This window comes from Micropterus salmoides, unplaced genomic scaffold (assembly GCF_014851395.1).
Source record: "Micropterus salmoides isolate LMB-PRFRI ecotype aquatic unplaced genomic scaffold, ASM1485139v1 Ms_hic_scaffold_6, whole genome shotgun sequence".
NCBI lineage: Eukaryota > Metazoa > Chordata > Actinopteri > Centrarchiformes > Centrarchidae > Micropterus > Micropterus salmoides.
In genome coordinates this window covers 21,406,996-21,430,649 of record NW_024044348.1, presented here as the reverse complement: position 1 = coordinate 21,430,649, position 23,654 = coordinate 21,406,996, and the positions used below count along the sequence as shown (strand labels likewise).

The window sequence follows — 23,654 nt, the reverse complement described above, 5'->3', positions numbered from 1 at the left end:
GGAGGTGAAATTATTAAATATTTTATTTTTGTACATTAATAATCATATGAGAAACTACAAAGATGCATGAATTTATCCATGCTGGCATTGTCTTTGTTTTGGCCTTCAGCAGCCTCGGATCTAGTTCTTCTGGTATTTCCTGGTATTTTCTGGTAAGTATTTCCTGGGAGTGATGAAATACTTCAGTCTGATTCATCCTGTTGCTTTGGCACATCCTGATTTTGCTGTCCTGAGGTCTTCAGCACCGGCTCAAAATACGGTCTGTAGATATAAATACCACCTGCGACTCCAAGCAGTGTGGCGAAGGCCATCTGTGTGAAGGGTATTCTTCTTCTAAACATGACTTATTTTATATGAAATTCCAATTTTGAGACACAAGATGATCCTAAAGAAGAAGAAGAGTAAAGTCGTGTTATCCAAGACACTTTATCTGCTAACTCAGAATTATAATGTACAAATCTTTTTATCCTTTTGCATCTCCTGTGCTCTGTTGAATGTTACATGTTCCTGCAAAACTTTAAGCATAACTTACTGCATGGATGTAACTACCCTATACACAGTGCAAGATAACTGCTGTGTTGCTGGCTGCACTGGACCAACGCTATTGTTTTAATAGTACATCCGGAGTCACCACTGTATTTCACACTTCCCTAAACCAGAGATAAAAACTATTTTTATAAGTAATAGAGTGTGAGGTAGTCCATGTTCTACCACCCTCAGACAAAATTGTGCTTAGTCCAGAAGACAGTCCAAGACTCATGGCACTACAATCCAAGGAGAACTGAAGCTGAGGCTGAAAACTGAACAGTTGCCCATCTCCATATGCTATCTGACATGCATTGTTAAGAGTCTATAGTCTTTATCATATAAGCTAAATATAAAATAATAATAAAAACTTTATTTATTTTATGCATTTAGAACAAAGCCTATGCATTAGGGTAATGGCAGTATTAACTGAAAAAAATACCTAATATTTACAGGTATAATGATTAAGTCATCATCAAACACGTATATTTTGCACTAGGATAGATACTTCAATTAATCAATCAGCATGAACTCAATAGAATCATTAGTCTGCCACAATAATGTGCACTATGGTCAAACAAACTATTGTGCATTACAAAGGTGATTGTTTTCACTGACTGCAAAACTTTTTTCAAATAGAAGTAATTATATTTTAATGAGTCTTATTTTGAAAAATACAGACCGGTTGATACACAAAGCGCCTGCTAGCTTGACCGTTTCCTCACCGTTTATCTGAATACAACGTACACATGACATTTTAAGTTGGTTTAGAGGCGATTCTGTAACATTCATAACTCACCGAGGAAGCAGTTTATTCGAAGTGGAATCACCAAACAGACAGACAGAAAAACACAGAGGCAAAAACACAAGATACGCCAAGTTGACTTGTGTGCAGCATGAAAGCTTTCTTCTTCTTCTTCTTCTTCTTCTTCTCCTCTGAATTCTGGCAGAAGAAGCTACAGTTCGCCACCTAGCGGAGAGTGCAGCTTCCTGCAACTTGAGTTTAAATCATTTAAGTAGTGGTAGAAGGGGCGGCGCGGTGGTGCACTGTCGCCTCACAGCAAGAAGGTCGTGGGTTCGAACCCCGGTTGCCCCGGCCTCTCTGTGTGGAGTTTGCATGTTCTCCCCGTGGGTTCTCTCCGGGTGCTCCGGCTTCCTCCCACCATCCAAAGTCATGCAGATTAGATTAATTGGTGTCTCCAAAATTGTCCTTAGGTGTGGATGTGAGTGTGAGTGGTTGTCTGCCTATGTGTGGCCCTGCAATGGACTGGCGACCTGTCCAGGGTGTACCTGGATAAGCGGTTGACGGTGGATGGATGCATGAAAATGTATGCAAGTATATTTAGGAACATTAGTTAAAGTAGGTCTGTTGGTACTCAATGCAGAAAAATGTTCCCTGTAAATGTTGTTACTTCATTAGTTTATTTTTACTCATGCAGTGATTTAGAAGCAGGATTTTGCTGTTGTAACTAATTTTTTAACTATTTTATATGGGATTGCAACTAATGATATTATTACCATTAAATAATTTTCATTATGGATTAATCTGTTTTATCAATTGATTGTTTGGTTTGTTATATTCTGAAACTAGTGAGAAATGCCATCACAGTAACCCAGATCCCAAAGTGACACCATCACATTGTTTTGTTGATCTAATAGTACAACATTTTAAGTTAATCAACTAATTAAAAGGGAAAGCAGTAAATCCTCACTTTGTGGAGCTGGAAGCATGAAATGACTTTTATGACGATTATCAAAATAGTTGCCAATTAAGATAAAATCACAATTTTTTACAAAGTCACCACTTTGAGATGGTTATTAATAACTAAGCGGTTTTGTGTCAGTAAAAATTAAACATTTTGATATGCTATTTTACTCAAGTCCAAACTCTGACCTTAGCATGCTGTAATTCAAACTCAATTATTTTTTAGTTTCTCATATCATAGTAGTGATGTAATCTGAGTGATGTCTTTTGTATCTATAATTTTTACCGTGAGTAGTTTTATTTTGGTCCTATTTAACATTTCCTTAATTTCTGCTCTGTGAAATGTTCCTTTATACTTACTTTATATTTATCAGATGAAAATTTGCCCAAACGTCTCTGAGGCTCATCGATCGGACTGGACCTTTACTTTGAAGTCGGGAAACAATGGTCCACCGGAAGTAACTCTGAGTGCGGAAGTGCAGCCAAACCTCTGAGCTCCCTTCCACTTTGTGCCGCTGGACGTTAATATAAAGTCAATGTCGCTTAGTGGAAGCTGTACAAGTTTAATACTGCTGGTTAAATAAACGAAAGGTTGTTCACCTGCAGCACCTGATCAACTGCTGATAGTTTGTGTTAATCTCGTGTATTTAAAATTCATTGTTCCTGATTTCCTTGTGTGGAAGAGTTCAATCAGCTCCTGAATCTCACTTAACATACCTGACCTGCCTCCTGACAGGTGTAGCTGCTAAGTCGAAAGACACAATGTCCTGATGGAGAATATCCGATCACGTCTGAAATTGACAGGGAATAAAGTCGAAGATGTAAAACTTAGGAAAAGAAAATCTCAACTTTACGCAAAGGAAGATGAATCCCCTCTTAACAACGGTGGGTCCCCTGACAGGATAGTGATACTTTCATTACACCTGTGTGCTGCGATGGTGGAAATAAAGGAGTAATATTGCTAATATGAAGTGACCTTTTTACTCCACAGGTGTGCTGAGAGTTGTTGTGTTTTCTGTGGCGTTCAGGCTGATCAACTGCTTTCTGGTCCAGACCAGCTTCGTCCCCGATGAGTACTGGCAGTCTCTGGAGGTCTCCCATCATATGGTCTTCAAATATCCTTTGACACTATCACCTGCAGCAGTGCGGGCGGTTGTAAGAAAAACGTTCATTGTATATTAATGTGTATTTTTGTTCTCATTAACATATTCATTCACAATTTTTGATCAATAATGATCATCAGATTCTCACATCCCAAAATGGTGTATTCAAATAGTTTAATCTGCAGCAACCCAAACATCAGTTTGTCTCCATTGTTCAGATGGTCTCATCCTGTAACTTTTAATGATTTCGGGTTCTCTTCCCACACCTTACGTCTTTATTTAACCAGGTAGGCTAAGTATTGAGGTTGGGAACCTCTCTTGCAAAGGACACCTGGCCACGTTGATCTAATATATAGCTGCAGACGAAACAAAACACAATCAGGCAACGGATAAAACAATATTAACAAGGCTAGAATAAGCCGGAGGAAAAAAAATATGCAGAGGTAGAAAAGTTAGAAATCACATGTAAATAAACGCTTCAGATTGCTGCTGTATGTCTGTATGTGAAAATTAACATAAAAAAAGCTGTATTCAAGTTTAACAAGTAAAACTTTAATGTGTGAGGCTGAAACCTTAACCTTGATAGTATTTTTCTTCTTATTATTATATTTTATGCTGTTAACAACCTTAACAGTGTGACTTATGGGTACCTGACGTGGGAATGGAAGGCAGGACTAAGAGGATTCTTCTATCCACTCTTCTTTGCATTCATATATAAGACATTACACTTCATCAACTACGACTCAGTCTATCTCCTGGCAAGTTCACACATCTTCTACTCACAACTTTTATATCAGCATGTCTTTGACCAAATTAATTTCTAAAGTCATTTTGGTTCACTCATCCTGGTCTGGTTGGTTTTGCAGATATGGCTCCCACGAATAATTCAAGCGCTCCTGGCTGCGTTCGCAGACGTGAAATTCTACTTCCTCATCCGCACGTTAGAAAGTCGTGATGTTGCAAAATGGACGGTAAAGCGTCTACTTGTATACGCTGTGATTCACTCTGACCGTATGCAGATTTGTGTTTTAATTTGAGGAGAATACAATTGAGGAAAGTGTTTTATTGTAATGAATGGAGAACGCAGAAATGATTTTAAGCGCACCAAACATGGTTAATCTGTATTTTTATGTGTATTGTAATATTATCCATGCTGTACATTATTCAGTGGGGTTTTTGTTGTCTTTTACCTTGACTTTTCTTTACATTTAAAAAACTGTTTTGGATTGTTTTGGATGCATTTCCATCCATCATTAAAAACAGCAGGACAAACAGCATAAAAAAACAAATACAGTAAATAATAATAAACAGTGTGAAATCATGAGGAGACTATGCACACTTGTTGAACACATTTTGAGGTGTCTTTCTTGCAGTTCCATGCTGTCTCTGGTCTCTAGTCACCTAAAATACAAGACATTCCTCACGGTTTCCCCTTGTTTTATTAGTTCTTCTGCCATCTGTGCTCGTGGTTCTCTTGGTACTGCTGCACGAGGACTCTGACCAACAGCATGGAGACCACCATCACTTCTCTGGCTCTGTTTTACTTTCCCCTGCCCGGGTCCAAAACACACAGCAGGTCTAGACTCATTACAGCTTTCCTTGTTTCTAAGTCGCCCCCTCTCTGAAAATAGATAATTTACAGACACTGTTAATGTTTTTCCAGCAAAAAGTATTTGACCCTGGTCGCCCTGGCTGTCATTGTTCGACCGACAGCCCTCATTGTCTGGTTTCCTCTGCTGATGTACCATTTCTGGCAGGAAGATAACAAACTGAGACTCATCACGCATAACTTCATTCCTATAGGGTTTGTACTTTTAATCTCCCCTAAACATTTACTTTTTTTAATCTCTGTGTCTTTTATAGCTATAATCCATTTACCCCTTATTTCCAGAGCTGTGGCAGTTGTGATTTCAACTGTGATCGACTGCATATTCTATGAAAAGGTAAAAGATGTGATTTTTAAATGACAGTAACTGCTGCTGATGAAGTCAAATGTAACAGCTGCGCTCTCTGTTTTTCAGTGGACCATGGTGCAGTTCAACTTCCTGAGGTTTAACATCTTCTATGGCGTGGCTGATTTCTACGGCTCTCATCCCTGGCACTGGTACTTCACTCAGGGGTTTGCTGTCGTGATCGGCCCTCATCTTCCACTCTTTCTCCATGGGTGCACCATCGCCTTCAAAAGATACAAGATTCTGTTGGCAGCAGTCGTCTGGACACTTGTGGTTTACAGGTAAAATGTCTGCGTTCTCATTGATGGGCTCGTATTGATGAAACTCAGGGGTAGGGCTGGGCGATATCGCCAAACATGTTATCACCATAAAGACATTTCATATTATTATTATGAATTATACTCGATATCGATAATTATCATGATAAATATCAAATCATTATTTCTTTCAAGTTTAAAGGCTGACTTTTGTTTCTGATTTAAAAGTTGAAGAAATCAGATGGCTAATTATGTGGTTAAACTTTTCTTTATGGTCAGAACGTGACAAACACTTGATGCCAAACAGTGGATCACTTAACAAATCTGAGGTGGAATGATTCTGATTAAAAAAAAATTTCAACAAATATGATTAGTAAATCGTTTTTCAGTCCCTTTTCCTCAACAAAATAAATATTTTAGTAGAAAAATTAAATGCAAATTCATTAGTGATTCAAATGAATTAAATCAAACATTTGTTGATGATATATTGAACATTTGTTATATTGTTATTGAGGAATATTATATCGCGATAATTATCACTATTGGTTTATTGCCCAGCCCTACTCAGGAGGGAAAGAGTTATTGCTGAAAGTGAAGAGTAAGACATAATTGTGAAATGTTGGAGTAACATTTAAGAGCAGCTGTCAAGAGATCACATGATTAATCACATTTGTGCTCAGAGTAAGTATAACATGCCATTATTTACTGTCAACAACAACATTCCTCAAACTTTCTCAGTGATATGCTATTATTGTGGATTTTCTTTGTGGCTCCAGTGGCAATAAATGTGAGAAATAAGCAGTAATCTAATAGGGATAAAATAACAGATGGTAAGTGGTATAACATCCTATCAAACATGTGTCTGGAGATAGCAGCTTACAAGAAAGCAGCAGCTGCAAATAGTCCATTATCCTGTTCTGAATGACTCGTGTTGCTTCAGGTAACAAACTAATAATATTTCATACAGTCATTCAAAAACATTTTCCAGAAGGTGTTCACATCTGTTTCTACGCTGTTAGTCATCTCAAATCTACTCTTAACAATTCAGTCCTCTGGAGCTCTCCTAAACATGTCCAAATAAATTCCATAAATACGTTTTAATACTTAATTAATTCATTTTTTAAAGATGCCCTGTGGAGTTTTCTTGTAAAGAGAGTTATGTTTACGTTCATTGTTAGTCACAAAGTGCATTTCCTTGAAGCTCTAACAAATGTGTCACGTGAATTTATTTCCTCATTTTGTGGGGGATAATTTTGAAACCTGTATCGTTGACTTGCTAGCTGTCTTCTTCCTTACTGCCTTTGCTCGTGCATTTATGTTTTTACTGATGCGTTGCTGCCACCTGTCATCAGTGGAGTAGTGTGAAACAACTGGCAGGACTGTGTGTCGCGGACGTGAGATGAAACAAAACAGGAAGTCTCTCATGAAAACATTCTTCCATAGTGCTACTGGTGGTCAGAACCGCCACCGTGTTTCACTTCACGCACTTTGAGGAGCAGGTCCTGGTTGGTCAAGATGTTTTTATGCTCGGCTGACAAACTGACATGTTTAAATCTTTTGCTCCAGTTTGCTTCCTCACAAGGAGTTCAGGTTCATCTACCCGGTGTTGCCGTTCTGTATGGTGTTCTGTGGTAAGTTCCTTAATTTCTCATGAAAAATTTCTTTGCGGTAAAGAACAGCTGGGTGTGTGTATTTATACTTCTTCTGCTATAGGGATATCTTTGGCTAACTTGAAAGCGTGGCGACGAGCTGCTGCGTTCGTCTTGTTGGCGAGTAACCTGGTTGCGGCGCTGTACACCGGCCTGATCCACCAGCGAGGCACTCTGGATGTCATGAGCCGTCTCCAAACACTTTGTGACGTCAGCAGCACCTCCACTCCCTCGCGGCCGGACGTCCTGCTCCTCATGCCCTGCCACTCAACGCCTTTTTACAGGTACGGGACACACATTTGTCACACGTGGGTGGACGGTCTGCAGATGATGAGCTGCATGAACGGGGATGAGGTTGTTCTTATCAAAGAGAAGGAGCTCACGATGGAAACAATATAAAATCAGGGAACTTGTGTAAAATGCTTACACTTGTTGTGGTTCAAGTTTATTCTTGATTGGTAAAAACAATCTCAAATCAAGGTCCATTTAGTAGCTGTTGTTGAAGTCCAACGAAGGTTGAGGTCAAGGGCAACTGGGCTTGGTTGAAGATACTAGAAGATGTTTTGTCCGTCATCCAAGAGACTTCTTCAGTTCTGACTGACTGGTAGGGAAACTCAGCTATTTAACCTCTGTGATCGTTAGCCAGGATCGTCGATACCTCTGGTATCTTCACCTGAGGCCAAGAGGAAATGCTTGTTGAGTTTCCTGGGAAGTGATGAAAGGACAGCATTGTAAGTGGGGGATAAGTGGTGGCGTAGACCCCCTCCTCTATTCAGCGACGGCTTCTCAACCCAGGTGTAGATGGCTTCCTTGACACCTCTTTCAAACCCTCCATCTTCTCTGTCTAAAATGTGCACCTGGTGGTCCTCAAACAAGTGTCCTTTATCCTTCAGATGTAAATAAGCTGCTGAGTCTTGACCTGAGGAGTTGGCCCTTCTGTGTTGAACCATGCAATGTACAGCTCTGTGCATTCCTCACTGCACTGGATCGCATACACTAGATTGCTTTTCTTGCATTGGGTGTGTGGTCTTTGGGGTGTACCAGTATCTGTCTTAGTGTGTTGGTAACACACCCCACCACATTGAAACAAAATTCGAGGACTGAAACCGGACCCAGATGAAACCATGGTGTCCTATGATGCGACCTCTTTGTTCACCTGCATCCCCACCATGGAGCCAATAGAATCGGTAAGGAAACGGCTACTACAAGACAACACCCTGGACAACAGAACCAGCCTCAGCCCTGACCAGATCTGTAAATGACTCTGCCTCTGTTTTAAACACCACCTATTTCCAATACAATGGAGGAGTCTACAGAACAAAAGCATGGCTATGCCATGGGTTCACCAGTGTCACCTATTGTGGCTTACATCTACATGGTAGAAGTGGAGGGTAAAGCCCTTAACTCCTTCAGAGGAACAGCACCGAGCCGCTGGTACAGATACTGTATGTCGATGACACTTGGGTCAAAATTAAAACCCAAGAATTGCAAGCCCTCTCAGAACACATCAACTCCGTGGACAGTAACATTAAGTTCACACGAAAAGATGTCCACAACAACAGTTTAGCTTTCCTGGACTGTGCTGTTCACATTGAAAAGGACAGGAGCCTGCACACTGGAGTGTCCAGGAAACCCCCACACACGGATCAATACTTACTTTTTGATTCCCACTACCCACTGGAACACAAGCAAGGGGTCATCAGAACACTGCACCGCAGAGCGGAAAACATACCAACAAGTGCAAAAGCCAGAGGGAAGGAACAGAACCACCTGAAGGGGGCACTTAGAGCCCGTGGATACCCTAAATGGACCTTTGTGAAAACAGCCACAAAATCCAGGAAGAAGAACAAAACTACAGGGGATGAGAAGAAGAAGGTCAAACGCAACAACATTGTGATTCCATACGTGTCTGGAGTATCAGAGAAACTCAGGAGGATTTTCAACAAACACAACAGGTGCACATTTTAGACAGAGAAGATGGAGGGTTTGAAAGAGGTGTCAAGGAAGCCATCTACACCTGGGTTGAGAAGCCGTCGCTGAATAGAGGAGGGGGTCTACGCCACCACTTATCCCCCACTTACAATGCTGTCCTTTCATCACTTCCCAGGAAACTCAACAAGCATTTCCTCTTGGCCTCAGGTGAAGATGCCAACGATGGTTGTTCAGACTTGGCCATGGGTGGCTCAAACAACCATGACGACTGTCGTTACCACAGCCAAGAGCACTTACAAACCAGAGGTATCGACGATCCTAGCTAACGATCACAGAGGTTAAATAGCTGAGTTTCCCTACCAGTCAGTCAGAACTGAAGAAGTCTCTTGGATGACGGACAAAACGTCTTCTAGTATCTTCAACCAAGCCCAGTTGCCCTTGACCTCAACCTTCGTTGGATAACTATGACCTGGATGACTGAGAACCTTCACAGACTGTTATTGAAGCTTTTGACCACATAATTTATGTCACAGTAATGGCACAAACTGAATCTCCTGATGAAGACCATGTGATACAGTCGAAAGCTCCAGAACAGCTATTAAAGTGTGAATGAGGTGAAAATGTTTTGTCATCTGTACATTAGTGCATTATTATATACATTACTAGCTTATAGGGGTGGGTATAGTTTGAAATACTGGTGGCAACACCTGTTTTTGTTTTTACCTTTCTGTGAGGAAAACTTTTCTACAAGAACTTTGCCTCCATTAAAAAATAACAACATAAAAATAGTGATTTATATCAAGAAATATCTGATCAAAGTGAAAACAGCCAAGATTCAGTGCCAACTTTTGATAATTTCCAATTCTTAATGCTCTATATATTATTTAGGTTATTGTTGAGGCTTCATGCAAAGCCCTACTAGCTCTGTGTATTTAATAATGACTGAACAGTTTTCTGATCTGTGGACAGTAGAGCAGCTTCGATACAGATACTATAACAGCACTGACTTAAGTGGCTGCACAGATTTAATTGTCTGCTCAGTTACATTTACATTATTTATTAATTTAGCTGACGCTTTTATCCAAAGCGACTTACAATTGATCTACATGTCAGAGTATGTTGTTAGAGGCTATTATATTCTAAATGTAAATAACACGTCATCCATGACTGAATATGAATATATTCTGATTTGTTTGTACTAAAATAACTTTTTCATCTGGGCCGATGTTAAAATATCCCACATAACACTAGAACGTCCACCTTGTGTCGTACTCGTCCTTACTACCAACCTCAAACTGATCTGAATGCTGATGTGCTACCTGCAGCAGCTGACGGTCTCTCTCTTTGTAGCCACGTCCACTGCCCGATGAAGTTGAGGTTTCTCGAGTGTCCTCCGGATCTCGGAGAGGAGGGTTACGTCGATGAAGCAGACATGTTCTACGACGACCCTCTTCACTGGCTCAGGACTTCATTTCCATACAAATCGTCTCTACCGACCCACCTGGTTCTGTTTGATGTTTTGGAGAAGGTAAGATGTTGACAAATGGTATTACTCGGTGTGTAAAACTTTAACTGTTTAAACTCTAATGTGTTTTTGTTGTTGTTGCAGGAAATCTCTGTGTTTTTGCAGGGGAATCACTTTGTGAGGACGGCAGAGATATTTCATACTCATTTTCCAGAGGGAAGAGTTGGAGGAAGCATCTTTATTTATGAAAGGCACTGACAAACACTGGAACAATGGCAATTTTCTTAAGGAGAATGTCATTAAATGGATTTGCTACTGAAATAAATAGTTTAAACTCAAACGTTATTTTGACATATCATTTGTCAGATGTGTTTTGTTTTTATAATTCACAACTAAATTTGGTGTTGAATTATTTTTCAGTCATTTTCTTCATAAATAAAACAAATAATACCTGCCAGGTCCAGTTAAAACAAGCTCGAGATGGAATGTAAGAAAACTGCATTTTAACGCAAGCAAATTAAAACCCGTCACACAAAACGGTCTTTGTAGCAGCAAATTAAAACATCTACTGTGCTGTACACGGAAACATCCCAAACGTAGCATGTCTTTGTTTAACACAGAACAATAGTTTGGTTCCCAAACATGTTTTTTAAAACTTTTTTTAAACATGAGTGCTGCGGTTGGAGATGAGTATCTGATGTAGGAAATCATCAGGTCTCTAAGATACAAGACTAAAATAATGTAATTCATTTTCACATTTGTAGAATGTTAAATGAACTCCCTACTTCTCGTGTTACAGATGTGCAGATGATGTAAGGTGTGCCACATCTTTCACTCAAACCTAATAACGATTACTTCAGAAAAACACAAAACAGACCAAGGACGTTCAGTAGCTTTACAAAGTGAACATTGTGCAAAATTACAAAAAAGGGAGACATTGTATCTAAATACAACCCAAATTAGAATCTACAACTATAATATTAAACCAGCAGAGATATTTTCAGTATTTGGGATCAAATGGCATAGGACCCAGTTCGATTTTGACGTCAGCCATGTGTCCGTCTGCGCTTCTTCCTGATCTTTTCCACTTGCATCCGCTGTGTGGTCGAGATCTGGCTCTCTGCTGCTTTCGCTGTTGATGCCTCACCCTCGACGACTCCTTTGAGTCTGTGTCGGGTCTTTCAAACGGCCCGCTGCGTGATTTCAAACACAACGTACATGTGAATATTAGTGTTAAAAACTCATAAGTATGTACAAGCTGGAAGCTGCAGTACGATAATGGAAGAAAACGTGTTCACAAAAAAAAAAAGTTTCTCATGACCGAGTTACGAAGAACAACTGAAAAATACGGGACGCGAGTCTTAACTTGACTGAAAAGTTCTTCAAAGAACTGTTTATCTGTAAAGGTCTGAGAGAAGAGAGGTTTCTCAAGTCACATCATCATCAGTCAGCTGTACGTCCTGTACGCACCTGCAGGATATATTAAACTTTTAGAAGCATATTTTGTTGGCGAGTTAGAATCAAATCAGCTCAGCAACCAATCACAACTCATTAACTGCGGTGATGTCAGGTTGCACAACTCTCTGCCACCTGGACACCGCAAAACTGAAAATATTTTTAGAATTATTAATCAAAACAAAATGCTTTTTAGACCCCAATTTGTTCAACAGGTCATTAGGTGTACATTAAATATTCACCAACTGTGAACAAAAAGACGAGAGAGATTGATGCTTAACGAATTCACGACATATTGATGATGAGCAAAAACACGGCAGATACAGCCAGCACTATATCAGGATTACTGTAAGAAACCAAGCATTAATGAAAGATACAGCATTAAACGTTATTCTTGTATTAACTTTTTAAGAAATATAATTGTGTGTCAAATTATGCATGTATAACTTTAAAAAAAAATACGGTGGGACTGAAGTTGAAATATATTGGAAAACTTGTTATCCGGTAATGAAAAATATAGAAAGACAGCAACACAGTAATAAATAAACTGCTGGAAAACAATATTAAATTGGTAAAACAATACGTGTAAGCGGCCACCAGACGGCAGCAGAGGATAAGAAGTTCACCATAAGGAGAGGAGTGGTCAGCCAACACGGAGGAGGATATAAGGCGCTGTTCGCTCACCACAGGTTGACATCATCCTCCGACCTGCAGGGATGTTGTACGGATTTATCTGTCCTGTATTGGAATAAACTCTTTTGCACCGATCTCTGACCATCTCATCTGAAACTTTTCTATTCTAATTGGTGTCTATTTTTTTGATAATCAAAATGTTGGTAAAAGTTCAAGCTTTCTTATCTGGCCCAAGTCTTGAATTTTTTACACGACAGTTCCTCAGTGAAAGTTTCTCTCTCTTACCTGGGAACGTTTAGCATCATTTAGGACACTTTGTGAGTCCAGCCCCTGAGACTTACTTTGGGCCTTTTGTGTAAGCCTCTCCAAAGAAGTGCCGGTAGACGTAGTCATCAAGATCTTCGAACACATCGTCATCGAGGCCGTGATACTCATGCATGTCGGTCAGATACTCCTCCACGCCGCTGACAAAGTCTGTGAACAGCATCCGGTCGTGGATGAACACCCCGTTGTGGAAGAAGCTGTTGATGAACGTCTCCAGTTCTTTCCAGTGGTGGAAGTGGTCGACTTCTTGCTGCAGGTAGCTCTGCAGCAGCTGGTAGAATTCGTCCGCTCTGATCGGCTCCATGGCTTTGTTGAAGAGACTCATGGACTCCTGGTAGGCGCAGTCGAAAACCCCGGAGCACCCTTTCAAGTTGGCCTTGTGGGTGTTTTGATCATCTTCGTGAACTTTATGTCCTGGTTTTCGAGTGTTGTGGCTGCTTTGAGAGAAGTCGTCAAATTTGTGTGGGTGTCTCTGATGAGGCTTGTGGGATCTGTGCTGCCACGACTCTTTTGTATTCTTCTCGTCACGTTTCTTTTTATAAAATCCACTGGCTTTGTTGATGAAGGTCGAAGCCGAATCCTTGAAGTGTCGGAAAGTTAATTTGACGGAATCTGAGAACTTTCTCAAGTTCTCCTTTACCGCTTCCTTTGCTTTCTTTATCTGCTCTTTGTGGTGATGGACAAACTCCTTGGTGGAGTTCTTCACAGCGTCAAATGTCTCTTTCACTTTGCCTGCCATGCCATCTTTTGTTTTTTTACCTTTGGACTCTGTGTCTCCTTTGGCTCTTTCTTCTTTGGTCTCCACATACAGCCTCTCCCACAGGTCAGAGCGCTGCTGCTCGAAGCTCAGTCTCTTCTCCACCTCACTCAGACGTGACTGCAGCTCTTCTGCCTCTGTACCGGCTTCCTTTCCAGCTCCAGGGATGCGACTTCTCAGCAGATTTAACGCTCTCCTCAGTTCATCTGTAACCTCTCTCTCCTTGTCGAGCTTCTTCCTCAGTGTCTGTGCTTCAGCCATCATGTATTCCCTCTGTCCATGGAAGCTTCTGATTAGCCTTTTCTCCTCCTCCAGCTGGTCTTTCAGCTTCTGGTTTTCAGACAGCAGCGAGTCGGCAGCAGCTCCCATCGCCTCCAGATCTCTGATCTTAGAGCGCAGGTTCCTCAGCTCCCCCTGTAAGGCGGACATGGACCTTTCTTCACGTTCCAGGGAGCTTTTCAGCTGCAGGTTCTCGGCAGTCAGTTTCTGCTGCTGAGACATAATGTTCGTCCTCTCATCATCCTTCTGTTTCAGCAACATTTCCAAGTCATCTCTCTGGGCCTTTATGGGAAAAGAAGGAACACAGGAGGGAAAGTTGTGCCTTTTAAAGTGACGTACAAGAGTCCTGATTATTGACGACGAAAACAAATCGCAAAAACCTCTTTGTTTCATTTTTCTTGTTGCATTTGAATAGTAAAAAAAATGTGAGATTCATAACATTTCCTCATAACATTTGCACTCATTTTGCATGTGTATTATGTTACCAAAGATGTACACAGACTTCCCCATTACCTGAATGTGTGCCTGTTTGATGTTGAGCGCCTCATTCTCGCTCTTTATTTTCTCAATCACCTCTGTGAGCAGCGAAATAACTTTTTGCTCATCCACGTCATCCAGACCAACGTCACCCTGAGTGAGAAAAGGAGGAAACGAAAGACGTTATGTTAATATGAATCACCAGTCATCAGAGTAATCGGCGAACAAGAAAACAATACATTTACACCGAAAACAATAACATTAATACAATATGACCTCTGATACAGTGTTAACAACTACAAATTACAATACAAAAAAGGTAGGCTGCATTATTGATTTATTATGGGGCTGTTGCATTAGAATTAGGGATGCACCGAATGTTCGGCCACCGAAATTAATCAGCAGAAAATAGCAAAAAAGCATTTTCAGTGTTCGGCCTAATAAGTCAAAAGACCGAATAAATTTTACTGAACAATTACGTTGACATGCAGGCAGTGTGGAAGCATTTTAAAGTGTCCGAAACAGACGCAAAGATCGCTGTTTGCAGACACTGTTCTGCTGAATTGTCTCCTAGTCCTTGTCCTTGTCTCCTTTCCTTCTTAGAAAAGGCAACAAACTGTCCTTGTCTTCGGTCACTCGTTTCTGAGAACGCGATTAAGCTAGCCGCACCTAAATTTGGTGTGCACATGTATTCAAGCTTTTATGGTGAATCCAGTGCGAGCTGACAGGCGGACAACATGCGACATTATTTATCAAATTGGGTCAGACTTGATGAATTTAGCGCGAGGATACACATGTGACCTACAGTTTTCAAAATAAGGTGTCTCTATACAGGATGGAAATAAGATTAATTGGATTATATTCACAGAAAGTATAATGGACACATGTAATACGTTTTATAAGTAAATGGACACATGTAAATTTATTTTACAGGACCCTCTTGGGCCTCGGACCACCCCACCATAGTCTCTCCAAATCCTGTGGGAAACACTAAGTAAAAAGCACATTTTGATTATTCAAATTTATGCAATGGTAAAAAGCGGCAAAATAAATGGGAAAAATGTGAATATACTTGTTCGGCAAATGTTTTTCATTATATTTGGCTTCGGCCAAGAATTTTCACTTCGGTGCATCCCTAATTAGAGTGTTTCTATATTTGACTGAACAAGTAAATACAAAAATAAGCATTATGCATGAAAGAAGTCACAAAAGTCAAGGAACGAGTTAATGATTGTTGTCATGTACATTCTGCCACAAGTGATTAATTATTGCTCGAGTTGTCACTGACCTGCTTTGTAAAAGGTTGTTCTCTAAAATGCCGGTGAAGCAGATCTCTCACAGCGTTGCGTTCGTTCACTCTGATTTTCACAGTTTTCTGTCTTTCTTGAATCTGGACTGTGCCTGCACGTGAGATTTGTAACACAAACACATTTTTCATTAGAAAGAATTGTCGGGGCTAGTCTACATGTGATGAAACAGCAGTCTATGGTGCTCTATAATGTCTATATTATAAAAGGTCAGAAACATGAGGAAAAACAGTGGGGCAGGTTTGACAAGACTTATAAACCGTAAGAAGCACTGTAGTCAATAAGAGCCGAAAAACCGCTGACATGTCTCTCGCACCTGCTCTTACAAACAAACTAAAGAGACTGGTTGAAAAGAAACTCTGGTCATAAAGACCAGGAACCTGAAGATAATTGTCACACAAAGTTAATTTCTGACGCTGCAACCGGAGACTGATTGACAGACAATCAGTTCTACAAATCTGTTTCAAATATCTCCAGCAGTAAGCCACTCCAGTACAGAAAAAAAAACAAGTCACATATCACACATGAGAGAAAGAGAGCCATGTCAATGTCGTGGAAATTGTATTCCTGGTGAGAGGTTGAGCAAATAACTGAGTTACAACAAACCATTGTCTTTGAAGAATTCATTTAACAAAAGAGAATGAACAGAGAAGTACTACAACAAAAGGTTCTATCTCCTAAGACAGTCACTAACATCTGGCCCAGAGCAAACAATTGCATGATCATTTACACAGTCTGAGCGTCTATGTTTTGGGGAACAAAAGATCGAAGAAGAAGAACAGCTAGTGAGGAAAACAATCAACAACCCCACATCCCTGACCTAAACTCCACACATGTGGACAGACTGGAATAACAAGAACAATAATAAAGATGGAACAGGTTAAAGATTTAAAACAATATATAAGACATAATAAAAGGAGAAAAATAGCAGTCCTTGCATAAAAGATTATAAGTGTAAGAAGAAAACAATTTTCTGCCCTGAACATCAGTGGGATTATTTGATCTTCCACTGTAAAATTTTCCAGTTCTGCAGTGAACTTCTTACCATAGAAGTGTCCAAAGCCCATGCTGATGGCTACGACGAGGGTAATAAGGATACACGTGTTGAGGATGCTGCTGCGCTGGCCTTTCGTTCGGACATCCGGAGCAGCGGCGGGTCTAACCTCTGTCTGCTCCTCCTGCTGCCCATTGTCTTCTTTCTCCTCCTCCTCACTCTGGCCAGACTCCAGCGCCGCCGCCGCCTCCTCCTCTTCCTCCTCATCCTCAGGCTCTGTCACAATGCTTGTGGTATTCTTCCTCAACCTTCGTCTCCGGACAACAGCACTGGCGCTTCGTCCTGCCTCGTCCTCGCTGCTGCTCGAGTTTGTCACTGCGGGCTGCTGCGCAGGGAAACCTACAGCAAAATGCACAAAGTTACGCTCGCAGTGTTTGTTAGGTGGAGAGAAATGAACAGAAAGAAGAGGTTCACACTAAAATCACAGGCTCAGAAAGCATGCGTGAGGTTAATCATGCAGATCACGAAAATTATAGATTTAGATAAATTAATTTGCTAATGCTGAACAATATTGTTAACAAATAACTGATACATTTTTGAGTTTGTGAAATGTTTTTCAAAAAATATTAAAAAAGGGAATAGTTTTCCAAAAGTATGTTAATTTGCTTTCTTGCCAAGAGTCAGATGAGAAGATCGATGTCACTCTCATTCCAGGGCAAGAAACTGTCCGGCACATAAACCATCGTAACATCAAAACGTGTTGTTTTTACACTTTGGCTTTTGTACAGATTAAACATATAAGATAAAACGTGTTAATTAGAGAGCTTTAACTTTGGAAATAGCCAGGCTAACTGTTCCCTCCTGATTTCAGTCTTTGTGCTAAGCTAAGCTAACCAGCTGTACCTTCACACTCACTGTACAGACATGAGAGTGGCGTTAATCTTCTCATCTAACTCTCAGCAAGAAAGCAAATAAGAATATTTCCCAAAATGTCGAACCACTAAAGAGAGTGCTACTAAATTCTCTGTGTTGCATCTGCTCAATAATTTGTTGTTATACCTCCACCAGAAATACAAAATGCAACACTTCACAGAAATTCACATCTTAAATCTGCTCACAGCACACAGATGCAAAAACCGCCCCCGTAGATTTCATTGTATACTGCTCTTAGACTGACTGGAACTTGCTGTAATTTTAACATCACTACATTTTTTATATTAATTGCCCTTCTATAAACACACACACATGGAAAAGCAGTGAAGGAAGCCACACTGCATCATTTTCATAAGAAGCCCAGCTGGCTCACATCGACATGTGTTCAGGATTAGCTCTGTGCATTTCTGAGCAAGCTTGGCATCGTTAGATTCACTCCGGTTTCAATCAGGCCACCTGGAAAAGAACGGCCTCCAGTGAGCTGACTTCTCAAATGGTAGCTTAGATTCACGAGACTCTGTGGAAGTTTCCAGTGAGTCGGCATCAAACCTGCTTTAGCGACGTAGAAAACAGGAAGAGGAAGAAAGTGTTTGGGATGAAGTGTTGTGTCTCTCTATGGTGACTCTTTGGATGCGAGTGTAAACCAAATCAGCTTGCCGATGAAGACAGTTGAGTGTGTCATTGAGTGTGTGTGGTGCTGCAGCCCTACCAGTCTCTGCAGCAGTGAAGGCGTACTGGCTGCTGCAGGAGGTGCCGAGGTAAAACTCCTCGTTGGCTCCTGCCTCCTCTTCTGCCTCAGCGTGCTCCTCCTCCTTCAAGTCTCCGAGAGTCACAATGTCCGAGTGATCGCTGGAGGACAACAGATTCACATGCTCTTTCCCTGTGATGTTGTCTCCGGCCTGGAGAAGATATTTGACAAATTAAAAAGGGAAAAACCAACATGAATGTCTTCGTGTGGAGTCAGGCCACCACGAGCCTCCAGAACAGCTTCAGGGCTCCTTGCCAGGTCTGTTGAAATTTGTTGGAGGGATGAACACCGTTCCTCCAGAAGACATTCCCTCATTTGTATAAACAACCCTTTTTTAATTCTGTTATCTCATTGAGATCAAGAGAGACCCGAGTACAGTATCCAGAAAAAACTAAAGGACATACAGCATCAGGGACCGTCACAGAGATCACTAAATAGATTTGAAGATGAAAGTTATTATATCATGTGGTCTTATGAAGATGGTCATGGAGAGCACTGTCTTAACAGTTTGGTCCAAAATTTTCCATAGGTGTGAAACCGGGTTGAGATCTGGAGACTGTAAAGGCCAAAGCATTTTATTTATGTCATTTCAAAACTCACCAAACATTCAGTGAGCCATGGTGCATTGAAGCACCTGCATTTGAACAGTGACTCTCTCCACTCTTTTATTCAGGTTTTTCTTTCATCTGTCCTGTCTGTATATTATTGAAGATGGAAGGCAGCGGGAGCAGCAACAAAGTGGCTCTGGAGTATTTCCAGGACTTCTCACCTCTGAGGAATAAAGCGTCTCATCTATAGTTTGTTGTCCCAAAGTGTCATCAAGTGAAGCAGCAACCGTCTCTTCAACACACTCCGCTGAGAACACAAATTAATATGTGAATTATGTTTGTTATAATTACAAAGCCACATATACTAAAATATGTATAACAATGAAAGTCATAAAACAACAACTGACAAATGTTTTGATAATTGATTAATCCGTCAATTATTTTATTGATTAATCGATTCATTGTTTAGTCCAGAAAATTGTAAAAAAAATAAAATAATCCCAAAGCTCCCCCAAGAATAGTTGTGATGTCATAAAAGACTTAGAAAACCAGGAAATCACATTTGAGAAACTGAAAACAGTGAATTGTGGGTATTTTTACTCAGTTAACAAGTTTAACAAGTTAGTTTCAGATTTTTTCTTAACTGACTCATCAATTAACGATTTGTTTCAGCTTTAATAATAATCAATATTTCTTTTCAAATCAAATATTTTTCCAAGGATCGAATAAAACAAGGTGCCAAATGAAAAACAAGGGCAAGTAATAAAAATAGGTCCAAATAAAAAATAAACATCACTAAAAAGGCAAATTGATCAAAATAGTTTTATAGAGTAGTAAACGGTTATAAAGTCACATGAAAATGTACCAAAAAAAGCTTTTATTTTATAGTGTCACACTAATAAAACAATTCACAGTCAATATTACCAATAAATCTGCTACTGTTAAACCCAGGTCAAACTGTAACCCTAACATGAGGCTTTTTACCAGCACATGCAGCAGCCTGTGTGTCCTGCAGCTCTGCTTCCTCCAACGGAGGACGCTCTAACAGCTCGGCTCCATATTCCACCGCAACCTCCGATCCCAAAGTCTCGATATCTGAACCCTGTAAACATAATGAACAGACATTAAAAATGGGAGAAATACATCTTTATTCATTCATATTTATAACTACTGCATTATATGATCAGTATCAATAATTCAAACAATACATGCAGACGTACAGTCTTCAGCAAGAAAACCTACATTAAGTACTTCTTTGTAAAATGGATTTGAAGTGACTGGTTTTATTAGAAACATTAGAAAAGCTTCCTGCGATAAAGGATAACTGACATATGACATTATGACTGAACAAACATCAGTTGGTCTAAGTCTTGGCATCACTCTCTCTCTCTCTCTCTCGATATATATGTATATATCGAGAGAGAGCTGCACAACTCGGCTTGTTTTTTTTAGAACTTGTAGAACTTGTGTGCAAAAATTTCATTACTGAAATCCAAACTGGAGTTTGCAAGTTGCTGCAGTTCGTTCTAAGGAATTACCTATTTTACCTAATGTGGTAATATTTAGAAGCCGTTTGTACCGTCTGTCACATAAGTCTACTATGTCTAAAAGTATCTGTTTACAATCAAATTAACATTTTATCATATAAAACTGTAAAGTTTGTTTCTATTCAACTTATTACGAAGGTCAGCTCATTTGCTGATAAAAAAATTAGTTAAAAAAGGAAAAAACAGTTCAGGGATTGAGTTGGGAAGAAATTGCCAAAATGTTCAACAATTTGCTGAAAGTTGTGATTAACTATGTGTTTGATTGTATGAGTGTCTCTTTTTAAAGAAATGTGACACTAGACTCCACTAATCCTGTGATTTGGTAAACATGTTATAATTTTCCTTTACAGAAATTAATCCTAATTTGAGATGCCACCTAAAAAAATTCAAAATCTATACAACAACCAATGCAAATAGCTGTGATTAGGAATAAGGGGAAAGGAGTTATACCTCATTACTAATAATGGTCCATCCACAGGACAGCTCTGCATCACTTGACGTCTCTGACATTTCTGTCAATCGTCAGCAATATACAGGGATCTAGAGGAGATAAGGAGGTTAAAACACTGGAGACAGTATGTTGTGCTAAAAAAGATACGGTAGGTCAGTGTATCATATGCTAAAAAACTGTCTGATGAATCTTAAGTTTAAGCAGGAAACTGATAAAAGCATCTGCGACTACTTCTACTACTATATTTATGTGATTAAAATTAATGGGTTGACTCTGATTCAGCCTTTTGGTACGCTGTCACACTGACAACAAATGATGATGCTAACATCTAATTCTGAATCAGGTGTACACAAAAAGACAACTGATGTATCTGACGACTGAGCAGGAACTGTTTTCTTCCAAGAGGTTTAAACAAACCTAACCCCAAGCAGCCTGGAGCGGTTTCACTATGTGGAGTACTGAAAAGTTCCCTTCACAGGAAGGTACTGGAAACAACCTATGGTTTGTTTTTGATGAAAAAAACAGCACCACGCAGTAGTTATATTGACTATGAGTCACATCTGGTTGCTTTAGAAAAAATAAAAATGTTAGCAATGTATTAGTTACTGTAAGCGCTACCGTGTGGATGGCTAGTTTCATTCACTGCCTCAACATGATGACCTGTCCAGTTCTATAAATCATACTCATTCCCACCATTAGTTTTCTCCAGTGGTGGACAATAACTAAGTACATTTACCCAAGTACTTAAGTACAAATTAGAGGTACATGTACTTTACTTAATTATTTTCTATTCATGTCACTTTCTACTTTTCCTCCACTACATCTCAGAAGGAAATATTGTACTTTTTACTTCACTACATTTAACTGACAGCTTCAGTTACTTTCCAAAGTTTGATTCTTACACACAAAACATATGAAGAGTTTAAAAAACATGTGTTGTAATAAATTAAACTACCTTTAAATTATTTTAATGTATTTTTAATCATTTTGAGGTTTAGACTAACAAACCAAACATCAAAGTGCCACTTTGGGCTCTTTGTGATAACTATTTTCTGAATTTTTACAAATGATTAATGGAGAGCATTAATTAATCAGTAGATTAATCCATAATGAAAGAAAGTCATTAATTGCAGTCTGACACAGAATAGTTCAACCTCAACTAACAACAGTAAAATCCTGATTTTAGATTAATGTATGAGTAATAATAATAATATAATATATATAAAACATATAATAGTATAACAGTCAAAGGGGCATTTCTCATTCTGCAACGCAGTACTTTTAACAGAATATTTTTACAGTGAGTTATTAGTACTGAAATAGGTCTGAATACTTCATCCACCACTGCTTTTCTCTAGCTGGTCATAAACCAATCTGTCTTCGCCATTTAAATACTTAAGTAGCTAGCATGGACTGTATGGTAGCTAGTCAGCTAGGCACATAAAACAAACAAACAAACAGCGGTCTCTGGCGGTGACCATAATAACAGCTAACAGAGATGGTGCCAGCTCCTGCGGCCTGACGATGAAACAGCCAATGTTTGTCTCAACAAGAGACACACGGGCGCTGAACACTGCAGCCGTAATCTATAGCTGACATTAGCTTCGTCTGTTAACATTAAATAAAGACATTTATCGGTTGGTTCGCAGCTAATTAACTCACTTAACAGGATACTTATTAACGTCACCTCTCTGGGCTTCGTCAGAACATATAATTAATGCCATTTGGACAATGTTTGTTATCTTTAGCAGCCCCTTAACATCACTAACTTCTTAAAGACGAAAGAAAATGACTAAACTGACCGTTGTTCAGCGCCCAACGACTTGACAGCTGTTTACAAGAAGCTCCACAGTTATTGCAGTATGCCTTCCCCACAGTAACACTGCAAAGCCGACTGTAGTCGGAAAATGTAGTTTTTAAGAGATTTAACTGGACACGCAGCGCACGCCGCTTCGCCGAACTCTTGAAACTACATTACCCATGAGCCAACGCGGTGCCCAAACAGCCTCAACAAGGGTGGAGCAAAGTGTTTGGAAACAAATCTTGCGGCTCCGAAAAAAACCTAAACAAGGAAGTGTGACAAAGCAGCCCGCGTACAGAGTGAATTATTAAAAAGACAACAACAACAAAAATAACTCATCGGTGTGGTTTGTACTGTGTTGTAGCATTAGCAGAAGTCTTGCAAAGTAAATCTGGAAAGTACAAATGTCCAAAGCACGTGCTCGTCGTTGTTATGGGCTGTGAGCGCGTGTCGTCTGGCTCTCTGCTAACAGACTGGTTGGTTGAATAAAAAGTTGTGTTGCTCGTCTGGTTGGTTTCAGTAACTATAAATACTGCGTGTACAATGTCTTATTATATGACGTTTCTGTGCAACCTGTGGAGACTCACCTGTCAGCACATTAGACTGTATAAACAAAGTTCAACACACCACCACATGTATGGTGGTAAACAGAGAGCTGACATAAAATACACAAAAAATAGTTATCATCTGTTATCGCATTAATGAAACAAGGTTTATTTATCTTATTTTGTATGGAGAGAGGGGAACTTTGAAGGGCGAAGACTCACAACTACAAAATGAGAAACATTATGGAACTTATAACCCTTCAAAAT

At 39.8% G+C, this 23,654-nt stretch overlaps 3 protein-coding genes across 5 annotated transcripts; 1 reads left to right on the top strand and 2 right to left on the bottom strand.

Moving 5' to 3' along the window:
- On the bottom strand, positions 1-1,478 carry LOC119890790 (protein PIGBOS1). Its single transcript, XM_038702192.1, has 2 exons — positions 1,325-1,478; positions 1-385 (listed from the first exon to the last, which is right to left on the bottom strand). Exon 2 carries the CDS (start codon positions 339-341, stop codon positions 183-185), a length of 159 nt encoding a protein of 52 aa, XP_038558120.1. The 5' UTR covers positions 342-385; positions 1,325-1,478; the 3' UTR covers positions 1-182.
- A 1,218-nt stretch (positions 1,479-2,696) lies between these two features.
- Positions 2,697-10,941, top strand: pigb (phosphatidylinositol glycan anchor biosynthesis, class B). 2 transcript variants are annotated; one of them, XM_038700878.1, is made up of 13 exons: positions 2,697-2,821; positions 2,967-3,115; positions 3,222-3,345; positions 3,974-4,091; positions 4,200-4,304; positions 4,779-4,909; positions 4,997-5,137; positions 5,225-5,276; positions 5,355-5,566; positions 7,109-7,173; positions 7,256-7,475; positions 10,474-10,651; positions 10,733-10,941. In XM_038700878.1, exons 2-13 carry the CDS (start codon positions 3,001-3,003, stop codon positions 10,844-10,846), a joined length of 1,575 nt encoding a protein of 524 aa, XP_038556806.1. In that variant the 5' UTR covers positions 2,697-2,821; positions 2,967-3,000; the 3' UTR covers positions 10,847-10,941. The 2 variants fall into 2 exon arrangements, with proteins under 2 accessions (XP_038556806.1, XP_038556805.1); XM_038700877.1 differs by having other exon boundaries at positions 2,698-2,856.
- ccpg1 (cell cycle progression 1) lies at positions 10,812-22,998 on the bottom strand. Of its 2 annotated transcripts, XR_005442181.1 has the most exons (11): positions 22,844-22,998; positions 21,041-21,130; positions 20,028-20,145; positions 19,265-19,350; positions 18,457-18,646; positions 16,866-17,213; positions 15,802-15,914; positions 14,550-14,666; positions 13,018-14,318; positions 12,670-12,751; positions 11,644-11,781 (listed from the first exon to the last, which is right to left on the bottom strand). XR_005442181.1 is itself a non-coding variant. In XM_038700876.1 (10 exons), the coding sequence occupies exons 2-10, from the start codon at positions 21,098-21,100 to the stop codon at positions 11,589-11,591; spliced, it is 2,526 nt and encodes an 841-aa protein (XP_038556804.1). In that variant the 5' UTR covers positions 21,101-21,130; positions 22,844-22,998; the 3' UTR covers positions 10,812-11,588. The 2 variants fall into 2 exon arrangements, 1 of the variants encoding a protein (XP_038556804.1); XM_038700876.1 differs by lacking the exon at positions 12,670-12,751 and having other exon boundaries at positions 10,812-11,781.
- Between the last annotated feature and the right edge of the window lie 656 nt (positions 22,999-23,654).

Bases quoted from the DNA above. Each gene is read 5' to 3' on its own strand.
- LOC119890790 (XM_038702192.1), bottom strand. From the start codon at position 341: ATGTTTAGAAGAAGAATACCCTTCACACAGATGGCCTTCGCCACACTG.
- pigb (XM_038700878.1), top strand. From the start codon at position 3,001: ATGGAGAATATCCGATCACGTCTGAAATTGACAGGGAATAAAGTCGAA. The intron at 3,116-3,221 runs GTGGGTCCCCTG...TTTACTCCACAG, and splicing joins TGAATCCCCTCTTAACAACG to GTGTGCTGAGAGTTGTTGTG. The intron at 10,652-10,732 runs GTAAGATGTTGA...TTGTTGTTGCAG, and splicing joins TGTTTGATGTTTTGGAGAAG to GAAATCTCTGTGTTTTTGCA.
- ccpg1 (XM_038700876.1), bottom strand. From the start codon at position 21,100: ATGTCAGAGACGTCAAGTGATGCAGAGCTGTCCTGTGGATGGACCATT. The intron at 19,351-20,027 runs GTAAAAAGCCTC...TTGTGTTCTCAG, and splicing joins ACAGGCTGCTGCATGTGCTG to CGGAGTGTGTTGAAGAGACG. The intron at 14,319-14,549 runs GTAATGGGGAAG...TTTCCCATAAAG, and splicing joins TCAAACAGGCACACATTCAG to GCCCAGAGAGATGACTTGGA.